The sequence below is a fragment of the Sarcophilus harrisii genome, chromosome 5 (genome assembly GCF_902635505.1).
Source record: "Sarcophilus harrisii chromosome 5, mSarHar1.11, whole genome shotgun sequence".
Classification (NCBI taxonomy): Eukaryota; Metazoa; Chordata; class Mammalia; order Dasyuromorphia; family Dasyuridae; genus Sarcophilus; species Sarcophilus harrisii.
The window spans coordinates 130210131-130222930 of record NC_045430.1 but is presented as its reverse complement, the minus strand read 5'-3'; the positions used below and the strand labels follow the sequence as shown (position 1 = coordinate 130222930).

Sequence of the window (12800 nt, the reverse complement as noted above, 5' to 3'; positions counted from 1 at the left end):
AATATAGTCAATACTTCTAGGAGCTCCTATCAGCCAATAAAGCCAAAATAAATTACTTCTTTAATGTAAAAAAGAAAAATGCATTGATTTTTAAAATTTTAATCATTTCCCCAACATACCCCTATTGGACCCTTTCCTATAATAAAGAATTAAATAGAACTGATCTACAAAACAAAGTTTAATGGGGGGGGGGGGGGAGAATCCAAACTTTTTAAATAGGGGGCCAGTTCACTGTCCCTCAGACTATTGGAGGGCACGACTATAGTAAAAGCAAAAACTTTGTTTTGTGGGTCTTTAAATAAAGAAACTTCATAGCCCTGTGTGCGTGAGGGAGATATCATCTTCAGCTGCCAGATATGGCCCTCAGGCCTAGTTTGAGGACCCTTGGTAAACAATACTGCTTCCAGAGTATCTCACCTTTATGCTAAGAAAAGATGTTTTCATCATCTCTTATTAGGGCCAAGATTTGAAGAAGGACTTACTTTCCAATCAGCAAGGGCAAAAACACTTCTACAAATGAGTAACCCGTAGGCACTAAGACAAAGTGTGCCAAAAGAGTAGCAAGAGTAGGAGGTTTCAAGGAAGCTGGTGAAGGCATTCTAGGCAAGAAGGACAGCAGGGAGTTGGGTGGTATATAGTGGGGGAAAGAAAGAAAAAAAAAAACAACAAAACACAAATCCCTGAGTAGGTTTCATGAGACCAAGGTATAGAAGACTGGAAAAGTAGGAGGGAACCAGGTTTTAAAGGGCTTTAAAAGCCAAATAGAGGATTATCTATTTGATCCTGGAAATGATTAGGAGCCTCTGGGAGTTTAATGGGTGTGTGTATGTGTGTGTCTGTATTACAGTCAGACCTGAAATTTTAGGGAGATGATTGTAGCAAACTGAGTGGAAAATAAATTGTAGTGAGGAAAGATGAGGCAGGAAGACCAATTAAAAAAAAAAGAGAGAGTTAAAAAAATTTTTTTTCATGAAACTACTTCCCAAATTTCAATGATTCCTATTTCAATGCCCAGAGGATAAAGTCTAAAAACTTCTAAATCTGTTATTTACAATCCTTTCCCAATTTATCTTTCAAACCTTTAGTATCACTCCCTCCCTGACCTTCTCTGGCTGGGCCACATGGCCTTCAGCTTCTACAGATTAGCTGCTGCTGAAACCCCTAAGTAAAGATCTCATCTGTGCTTCTCTATCTTTGCATAGCCTTGTGCATCCCTGAGAAAGGCCACTTGGGGTCCACGTACTCAGTGAAACCTTCCCATGATTCCAGCCCATAAGATGGAAAGGGTTTTGGAGCTTATGCAATGCTAAATCCTTAGACTGAAGATAAGAAAATGGAGTCCCAGGAATTAAGCAGATTTGCTCAAGACTAAACAAATATTCTTTATTTTTAGTGAAATATGTCTAAAAAGGAAACAGAAAAAAGAGTTCTAGCATAATGGAGCAGACCTATTGGAAATGTTCATTTTTCTGTTTCTATGAAGACCAGAGACAAAGTGACATTTCCTCACTATGTGAACTCTAGACTTCCTATACACAATTACCTGCTCTGCAGCATGACAAGTTAAACCCAGGTCTCAGAATGCTTAGTAAGAGGGAACTGAATTGGGACTCCCATCAGAAGAAAATAGGAAGATTGAGGCAGGGTGGGTGGGCTTCAGAGATCTGGTGACACTATGGGCTAATTTTCTGAATGTGGAACTTTATCCTTCCAAGCAGAGCAAAATTCAGTTCAACAGCTATTAAATGTGCTTGTTTCTGCATAAGTTCATGCTTGCTACTCTCTCAAAGTTTCTCAGCTCCTTGGGGAGAAGACATCTGCATTCTACCTTGTCTATGCGTATGCAATAAGAGATACACACAAAACATTATGGGAATTTGGAACTGGTTAATACCATGAAGTTTGTTTGGGCTAAGGGGGGTTGTTTGCATAAAGGAGTGATTATCTCAGTGTTGTTAGTGTAAGCTTAGGTTGAGGACTGAGGAGCAGAGGGAACCTGGGTAACTTTCCAGGGTTCACAGGAGCTTTGGAAGAACTTTGGGGGAGAGAAAATCCTCAGTCTCTTTTGTTACTGTCCATTCTGAGGAGACCTCGATTTGTTTGGGACTCCCAGTGACCTTGACCAAGAACTGCTCTCATCTAAGTTTCAGTGTAGCAGAAAGGGAAGGCAGAGGGGTGAAAATGAGATCTAAGATCAGCCTGTGGACCAGAGAGCTAGAGGAGAGGGACTAGGACATGGCAGGAAGAGACTGGAACTGAGATCAGGCTAAACCAGTGGATGGAACAGCTGGTAACATGAAGGTCAAGCCATAACTTTTGCCCCTCTTCTCCCAGAGCACGGAGGTGACTCTGGCTAGGAGCCCCAGCAGAGCATTTACTGTATTATTTGATACTTCTAATAAATTACATGACCATTACTGAATTTTGACTAAGCCTATAATTTGTGGTTTGAGATTGAGAGGGTAAACTAATCCATGGGAAAGGAGTTTTACCTGGTTTCCTTTAGAGTAAAGGCTGAGCCAGTTAGAAAGTTTTTATAATTTTTGGAAATTTACAAGCATACTCTAAAACAGACATATTAGACTACCTTTGAAGGGAGGGAGAAAAAAACTGATAAGGAGACAACCAATAGCAGACTGAGGCCTCGGGGATTTATGTGCTTCTCCACAAGTATACATATGTGCCATATTCTGTATCACATACCCACATCCTATGAGTTCTCCTATAATTTTAGCCTTGTTTGAAACATCTTTTAATATGAATTCACGGTTAGTTAAATCATGTTTGACTCAAAAGAATTTTAATACTTAATACCAAACATTGAGTTTTGTATCTTTTACCAACTTTTTTTTTTTCTTTTTGCTGAGAAAGCAAAGACTTCTGCCTTTTTGTATTTTTTTTTCTCTTATATCCCAGGTCTTAATATAGAAGCTAGGGTTTTTTCAGAGAATGTTACATCTTCTCTGAGGGCTGGTAGCTGTGAATACCTGGTGGCAGTGCTGGGTTAACTATACTACTTTATTTAGGGCTTTGTACTTAGCAGCAGTCACATGCTGATCCTGTCCAATGACCCAGACAGGCAAGAGGGAATTCTCACACCATCCCCTTTTCAGCTCCACCCTTGCCCTAAGGAATGGGCCCCATAAAGGAGAAAAGTTCAACAAGAAAATCCAACCATAGATTCTAAGAAAGCCAAAGAAAAAGCTATTTAATTTTTAAAAATTTAATTAGGGAGGATTTACCTCCCCATTCACACACATACATGCAAACATTAGGCATTTCCATCACTCACCAAGGTAAAACTTCTGGACCGAGAACTGCTCCTTCTGCTGTCCAGACTCCCATCTCTGCTTAAGTCACTGTGCCTGTAGCTGGGTGACATGTCAGAGTCCATTTCTAAACAGTCTGGTGTCAAATGATTTCTGGGCATCCCCACAGGAAGCTCAGTGGCCTGCTTGATCACACAATGAGCAAAGAAACCAGCACTGAATCCTGGAGCGGAGGATCATCTCTAAAATTAAAAAAGAAACAAAATTACATGCAATGTAAGCATGACCTAAATCTTAAATCAACTTTCGACCTACAAAATGAAAGTGCCAGCAGGAGGTCACCTTATTCAGGAAGTATACGGGAATAAGTTGACCATTATATCAAAACAAGTAAATGAGAAACCCGAGTCCTGGTTCTGTCAACAATGTGCATGATGACTTAGTAACCCAAAGTACATATGGGAGCCGATTAAGTAAGTAGAACGAAAGCTCTTTTAGTGGTGAAAATGCAGTGAAACCAAATTTGGACACCCTGGATACCTTCTTCTGCTCTCACACTTCTATATATTCCTCTCTTTCATTGTTGCTCTAAATCAAGAATTCTTAATTTTTTTGTGTCATCAACTCCTTTGGCATGGTGAAGACTATGGATCCCTTCTCAGAATAATGCTTTTAAATGCATAAAATCAAATGCAGAGGCTTACAAAGGAAACAAATTAATTGAAATACAGTTAATAAAAAAAGTAAAAATTAATGGACTTACCCCCCCACACACATAAATAACTAGATCTTAGGCATTATACTTGGCTCTAAAGCTATTTTATTAATAAGAATTTGATTAGAACCAATCCTAATATCATCTTTACTTGTCCTACCATTCTGTTCTGTTTTTAATTTCAAAGATTACTAACTCTAGAACAGTTGCATTTAAAAGTACCTGTGTTAACTAAAAATAACAATTAAATATTCATTTCTTTAAAATGACAGTTCCTCCCCTAAGCTTTTCCAGTTCCATCCAAAGTCTTTATTGTTTTCCTATTAAACCAAGATATCTCATTTTAAAGATTTTTCTATCTGGAAAATACTTGAGCCCAACGGGAATAGAAAGGTTAAATCTAATCCAAGGTCACATAATAAGTTGATATCAGAAATCAGTCCAAAAACTGAGTCTCCTGATTCTCAATCTAGTGTACTTTTGTTTCTTGAGGTCATCTGATCTTTGCATCTTTCACTATTCCTCCATCTTTCCCTACTCCCATGTTGGTAATTACTTTCCACCTTGTTTTGTAGTTTTCAGTTTGTTTCCAACTCTCTGGGACACTATTTGGATTTTTCTGGGAAAATATACAGAAAACATTTGCCATTTCCTTCTCTAGCTCATTTTACAGATGAGGAAACTGAGGCAAACAGGGTTAAGTGATTTTCCCAGGGTCACATAGCTAGTAACTGGCTGAGGTCAAATTTTAACTCAAAATGAGTCTTCTTGATTCCAGACTCAGCCCTCTATTCACTGTACCATCTTGCTGACTACCATGTTTTATCTCTCCTTAATGCACTTAACCATTCACACTATATATTATAGTTATCTTGTCGGCTTATTCCTAATACTAAACTCCCAGAGAATGGGAGTTATCTAAACTTTGGGGGAAAAAAAAAACAAAACTCTCCTAGTGATAACACAATCACTTTAGCACAATGCTCTGCATGGAATAGGAGTTAATGCTTGAAAGATGAATTGAATTTGCTTTCTCTTACATCATTCTGTAGCAGTTGGATTCCACCCACAATATCCCAGACAGAATAGCATTAATAATCCTTCAGGGTGGTAAAAGAGAAATCCCTAAACTAGAGGTACTGAATTTAAAACAGAAGAGGTAGAAGGATTCAAAATGCTAAATCTGCAAGTTAGAATCCAGTTTTGTGATCAAATCTTTAAAAAATTTCTTTTAAATCCAATAGTTCTGCAGATATGATGATTTATGCCATTTTTTACTATTCTCTTCAAGAGGAATTCTTGACTATATTCATTGCAAGGCTAGTGTTTTAATCAATGGTGGTCTCAGGTTTTCTATACCCTATTATTTAACTAGCAATCTTTTTTTTCCCCTTAGCCTCAGACACTGAAGCATCATGAAAAATCCCTCCCTCTGTCCATTTATATGCCCAAACTCATGCAAAGGACTGTGTGTTGTCAGCTAGCAAGAACTTGGAGCTGCCAACTGAGGCTTAGCAGCCAAAAGGTGATTTCAGATTTCCAGAGATCTGAATGTTAGCTTCTGTAGGATAGCACCAAAATATGAGAGGTGGGGGTAGGGAACTTCAACAAGGAATTCAAGGAACAAGGCAACTAAGTTGTCCCTGTAAACTCAGTTACTCCTGTGTATTCTTCTGACTATTTTGGCAGACAGCCCGGCTTAAGCTCCTGAGCAACAGGAAATCAAGTGCCCTTAGCAAAGCCTCTCCCAAGATCAGCAGAGGTAACAAAACACTGGGCAAAAATGGCCATGACTCTATAGAAATTCACTCTGTATTTGTTCCATGAGGAAAATCCTGTTAATCACATACTTGTTGATATGATGCTGTGCCAAGTAGCCTATCACACCTTCTTCGAGACTCTTGAGATCAGATAAATCTATACCACTTTAAGAACAATTTACCTCAAGAATAACATACCTAAACATACTAAAACAAAACTTCACATTAATGGGAGCCCTGTTTTGACAGAGACAGTGTGAAGTTGTGCCTAGAGAATTTTTAGGGCTTAAATTTGAATTCTGCTGAAATTGCTTTCTATGTGATCCTAGGCAAGTACCCTAACACTGTTCTACCCCCTTTCTGTTACCTGTTCCTATCTACTAGGGTGGTTGTGAAGATCAAAAAAATTTACTCTATGTAAAGTACTTTGTGAGGCAGCTAGTTCAGTGGGTAGAGTTCTGAGCTGATTTAGCATTTTGAGTTCAAGTCTGGCCTCTGTTTGACTTAATCAATCTAAGAAATGATGAACGAATAATTCTGCTATTTTTGCCAAGAAAGCCCCATGGACAATATTAGCTTGCTGTGAAACAGGGGGTCAAGAAAATTGTTTTTGTATCCTTCAGCACTTAGCACAGAGCCTGGCTCATAGTAGTATCTCAATAAATGTTTAGTGTTTAATTTGCAAACCTTAAAGTCATAGATAAATGTGAGCTTTCATTATTATTAGAGACTTTTTGAACTATCAGCTCACAAGTAGGCAAAGGAATTAGAGTTATATTCTTCCCTCCCCACTCAGGGCAAGCTAAAATATGCAAACCATGCTCCTTCCTCAACTGAGTAGCTTTAGAAACTCTATGGTAGTTCTCATACTCGATGCAACAGGGAGGAATCCTTGGACCAAAGGGGATGTCTACTTCAAGGGAAGGCAGAGGATGGGAGGGATTTCAATTACACACAGGAGAGAGATCCATTGCTAATCTTCAATACTACTACCAAGTAGTAGAGCAGGCAAATACCTAGAGAAGCTTTTAAGCCAGTTACAGGAAGAAATAGGCAGGAAAACTATTCTAGTGAAAGACCTCAATCTTTCCCTCTCAGAATCATACAAATCTAATCAGAAAATAAACAGGAAAGAAACTAGAGAGGTTAATAGGATCCTAAAAAACCTAAATATGATAGACCTCTGGAGAAAATTGAATAGGGACAAAAAGGAATACACCTTTTTCTTGGCAGTACATGGCACCTACACAAAAATTGACCATGTATTAGGGCATAAAAACCTCACAATCAAATGCAAAAAGGTAGATTCCTTCCCTTACCTCGCTATGTAATTGTGAAGTCTTAACTCATGCTTTTCAGTATCTTTCCCGATAGCTGTTTTCATCCCATTCCATACTCTAAGAACTTCCACCAGAACAGGATAGTTTCAACTTTTTTTCTGTGTCATGGACAGTTTGTGAAGCCTATGAATCCTTTCTCAAGATGTTTTTAAATAATTGAAAAAAAAATCAAATTTCACTTAGAGGTTAGTAAAAATAAAGAAGTATTTATGACCTTTCTTCTCCTTCCAAATTCACAGATCTTCTGAAATCTATATATGAACTAATACATTAGAATGTTTCTTGAGAGAAGGAACTGGTTTGGTTTTTTTGGTTGGTTTTTTTTTTTTTTTGGTTGTTGTTGTTTTGTTTTGTTTTTTTAATCTCCACTATTTGGCATAGAACCTGAGTGTGACTGATGAAGCAAGGAGAAGGAAGTCAGGGATAGGATCAAAGGCATACCGGAGGAGTCAGCTGTAGCAAGGAATATAGTCATTTTTTCCTGTGATATAGGAAGATAAATGGAAAAATAGAAATGGGAAGTGTAGAAGATGGGAACTGATAAAAGTTCTCACTCCTTCCTGTAATTTCTCCTCAGAATCAGAATGGCTAGCTCCAAATCATGCCCTCATCTCCACAATCTCCTTTATTCCCTTGAGTTCATCTCTAGGCACAGTCTGCCCATTTCAGGATGTAAATACTTGTGGGGAGTGGGGAAAAGACAAGGAGTAGGACCGATACCACCTTGCTTGCTTTTATTTTTACCCCAATGCTTAGATCAGTGCCTGGTACATAGTAAGTGCCTACTAAATGCACTTCCCCCATTCATACTTCTCAATTAAGTAGGAGACAAAGTGAATATTTTTATGAGTGCACAGAGTGAGACTTGAAGATTCCAAAAGAGATTTGTCACTGTTGTAGGAAATTTAATAAAGAATAATGATAGCTAGCATTTATATAGCATCTATTATATTCTTACATTTTTCGCCTGACTGCATTATTCTGGGATTCTCCAACTTCTCTACCACACTCTAGGAAACTCATTATTGGGAAGATCCTCCTTGGTACTCCACCTTAGCACCATGAACATCCAGTTCTTATCTAGCTGCACTATCCTGTAACACCACGGACATCTCCATCATGTCCCTTTCCTCACAGGTACCTTCCCCCTCTCCTTTTTCCCCACCTTTTCTGTATTGTCTTTTTCCGTGAAACCGAATACTCCTTGATCAGAGGGACTGCCTTCCTTTTTTTTCATATTGTGTCCCCAATGGCTTGGCATAGTGCCTGACACATGTAGTGCTTAACCAGTACTTACTGACCATTATTGACCAATGCTGTGCTAGACACTGTGCTATAAGTGCATTTCAAATATCTCATTTGAGCCTGAGTTTGGGAGGAGGAACCTTCTTTTCACTGATACAAGGCCGTGGTATTGTTGTTCACTTGTATCTGATTCTCCTTTTGGGGTTTTCTCGGCAGAGATACTGGAGTGTTTTGCCGTTTCCTTCTCCAGCTCATTTTACAGATGAGGAAACTGAGGCACACAGGGTTAAATGACTTGCCCAGGTCACACAGCTACAAAGTGTCTGAGGAAAATGAGTCTTTCTGACTCCAGGCCTGGAATTCTATGCACTATGGTGCCACCTAACTTTTCCCAACAACGGCCTGGTAGAAAATTACTTAGTAGATTATCCATTTGGTACTTTGGAAGGCACAGAGATCCTGACTGAAGATAAAGCCCTCAGGATCTTCAGCTTCTGGGGAGGAAGAAGCCATACCACTTATAAATTCTGCCCAGCTAGAATAGGGAAGACACATTTAGCTGATGGGAGTACCCAGGGTAAATAACTTAAAAGGAAAGAACAATGAAGGCAAATTTCCACTGAATTACAATTTTGCCTATTCAGCCGAGTATAGCATGATTTGATGCATTCTATGGAGAGCTTTGATTGAGAAAAATAAGTGATATAGTAAACCTCAAAAAAAAAAAAAAAAAAAAAGATAGGATCCTAGGACATAGCAAGGAACACCCTGCCCCCAATTTCAAAGATAAGGAAATTAGACCCACAGAGATTAAGTGATTTACTCAGAGATAATAAATGGCAGAACTGGGATTCACACTCAGTCCTCTAACTAAAATCCAGATGCTCTTTTGCATTAAGCCAGAGAGGTTCAACAATAACTTTGAATAGTTATCCTAATTCCACACAATACAGCTCTCTCCCCTTTGTCCACTGAGTTACCTTCAACTCAAACAATCAGATTCTTTAGACATTCTATGATTTGTATTCAACTCACATCACCAGAAAAAGACTTGTGTGAAAAGACAGATTTTTCTTTCAGGGAGCAGCTTTCATTATGTATGTTGTAATCTTAGTTTTTATGCATGGAGAGAAAACTGCTAGCCAGCAAGACCTACCTTGAGTTTACCCACAGACCAGCTAAATAAAGTGTCAGCCACTTTCACAGAATCATAGCTGGAGGGAATTTTAGACACCAGCTATGCTAGCCATTCTTAACCATTTCTGCATCTGAGGCCCTTTTGATAGTCTGATAAAGCCTATAGAACCCTTCTCAGAATAATCTTTGTTGTTTAAATTCATAACTTCATGAAATGCTATTTATATTTTAGTAAGAGGTTAATAAAATGAAGATATAATTGTTTTCCCATCCAAGTTCATGGGCCCTTTGAAATCTATCCATACAGATCTTGGGGGCACATAGACTCCCAATTAAGAACCCCTGTTCTACAAAAAAAAAAAAAAATGGAGGAAGGGGAAGGACTTATCTGCACAAAAATATTTATAGCAGCTCTTTTTGTAGTATCAAAGAATTAGAGATTGAGGGGATGCCTATCAATTGGGAAGGGGCTGAATGAGTTGTGGGATACGATTGTAATGCAGCATTACTGTGCTATAAGAAATGATGAGCAGAAGGATTTTAAAAAAACCTGGAAATACTTATATGAACTGATGCAAAAAGAAGTAAGCAGAATGAGAACATTGTACACAATGATACAAATACTGTAAGATAATCAAGTATGAATGACTTAGCTATTCTCAGCAATCCAATGACCCAAGCCAATTCCAAAGGACTCATGATGGAAAATGTTATCTACTTCTAAAGAAAGAACTGATGGAGCTTAAATACAGATTGAAACATATATTTTTCATTTTTTTGTGTGTGTTTTTTTCCTTTGAATCTTTGTCTTCTTTTATAACATGATTAATATGGCAATATGTTTTATATGATTAAGCATATATAACCGATATCAAATTGCTTACCATCTCGAAAGGGAGGAAGATGAGGGAGAGAGAAAATTTGAAACTCAAATTTATTTTTAAATAAGTTTTAAAAATTGTCTTTGCCAGTAATTGTGAGGGTGGGGGATAAACTAAAAAAAAAAAAAAAAAAAAAAAAGAACCCTGAATCTAGTCCAATCCATAACTGAACAAATACTGTATCATAACTGAACCCCATTGTATCAAAAATATGGTCACATGGCCTTTGTTGGTATATCTTTAGTTAGGGGGAACTCAGGAACTCCCCATATAGCCAATTCCACTTCCAGAGAGCTCTAATTATTAGGAACTTTCCTTCTTAAATGAAGTCTTTTACAGACTTGTACCTTTGTTCTAATTCTGCCCTCTTGAAACTAAGAACAACAAATCTGATCCCTCTTTCATGTGACAGATACTTCAGACACTTGAAGATATCTATCATGGTACCCGTAAATTAGTGTTTAGTTGGATTGACTGATAGAAAAGATAATTTGTCTTAATCCAGGTGACTTGGAACAAAGTAGGCCCCAGGTGTCTAGGCTAGCACTTAGAAAAGAGTGTAATTTAATCATGACCAGTGTTTATTCTCCACAACAGAACTTCAGAAATGTTGGTACAGGTCAGGGTTTAGGGATTCCAACTCTTAGTCCCTGATGTTCATAGTCTAGCATTTGCCACATAGCCTTATACCCTCAGTCTTGGCACATGATAGAAAGAAAGTAATAATGTTTGTACTAAAGACAGAGAAGGCAGAGACAGACCAACTAAAGAAGGAATGGAAATTTGAACAGTTTCTGGAAAAGTTCCCCCTTTTCCATTTCAAGCTATAAATTATAGAAGCTGTGTGGTACAGTGGAAAAAAGCATTGGAACTGAAATCAGAAGTTCAATGTCTGACTGCCCCTTAGTAGATGGGTAGCTGATCCAAGGACAAATTTTTCTGAGCTCCTCTTTTATTACTTGAGATATGGGGATACTAACACCCACTATCTATTTCACATTTGTAAGAATGACATTTTTTTAAAAAGTGAAACCACTTTATAATATAAAAATATTATATAAATATGGCCAGCAAACTGGAATTGAGTGATTATGCTTGTAATTAAAAGCACATTATCCAGGGTAGTATCATTCTCAGAGTACTAGCCCTTCCTTTAAATCATTTTACTTGGGGCAAGTCACTTTTGCCTCAGTTTCTTCATTTGTAAGGGGCTCAGTCAAATGAGAAGGTTTCAAACATCCTTTTCTATTGTAAAGTTTTATAATTGTCTTTATCTGCTGTCTATTTTTTTATCATCCTTTCCTCTTTTTATCCTTTTAGGCATTTTAGGAAAGATTTCATACAAGAACTTAGGAATTTTATGAGTATTTTTTATTTTTCCAATTATGTGTAAAAATAATTTTCAACATTCATTTTTGTAAGATTTTGAGTTCCAAATTTTTTTCTCCCTCCATTACCTCCTCCTTTCCCAAGACAGCAAACAATTTGATATAGATGTACAATTATATTATATATACCGAAAATAAACAATTAAAAATTAAGTAAATAAATTTAAAAATTAAATTTAAATAAATTTAATAAATTAAAAAAAAAAAGAATGTCTAGTAATTACTGGAGGATTCCATCAAAATAGCTTTTAAAAGATAACAGTTACATGACAATGTAAGTCTTAATCTCCTATCTTAAATGTGAAAGTCCTTTACAATGAAGATAGTTTCAGCATGGCTATAGTTCTTTATTATTAGTAATTTTCTTTTTAAAGTACATAAGGGTGGGGGGGAGAATAGTGAAATAATTTTCTTTAATGTTAATTTTGCTCATGTGACAGCTTCAGTCAGTAGTAGTGAAACAAGAACTTACTTAAGGCAGGGCTCTCACTCCTTAAACTATGTTTTTGTTGTTCTAATTGTGATACTTTCAATTCCTATATGATCCTTTACTTTCAACAAAAATGCCGAGATTGTAAAATGAAAGTTAATTGATGAATTATCCTTATGAGCCCTTTTTGGGCATATCCTAATTCATTAGTTTAAAAAAAGAGAGGAGAAACATTGCCATGCTAAATATTTCCTATTATTTGAATATAGAAAAACATCACAAAAATTCAGGGTGAATTTTCAATTTCTATTTTTTCTAGAAAATATATATTTTTTTAATAAAATGAATGAGATTTACCTTTAGTTGTTCCTACCTAACTGAGTTTATTTGGAACTTGAACACTTTTCTATTTCCATTCCCACTTAAGATCCAATTCCCTAATTTTATACAGGATTTGCTAAACTCCATGTTTCTCTGATACATATATACAGAACTGACATAGCTAAGAAAACACAAAAATCACTTCTGCTGTCACAATTCATTTTTTTGAAGAATTTTGTCTCAATCCAAGAAAAGAAAAACCACTAACATCTTGATGACTATAGAACTGGAAAATTTTCTAAACCTTTTCTGAA

The 12800-nt window shown here is 37.0% G+C and overlaps 1 protein-coding gene across 1 annotated transcript in view; it reads right to left on the bottom strand.

Annotated features, from left to right (window-relative positions):
* The window catches only part of PROSER2 (proline and serine rich 2), a 63638-nt gene that overhangs the window by 36662 nt on the left and 14176 nt on the right, over positions 1-12800 (bottom strand). The window contains exon 2 of the mRNA XM_012550893.3: positions 3293-3511. Within this exon, the coding sequence (XP_012406347.1) occupies positions 3293-3430 (138 nt within the window). The 5' untranslated portion in view covers positions 3431-3511. The remainder of the gene's footprint in view (positions 1-3292; positions 3512-12800) is intronic.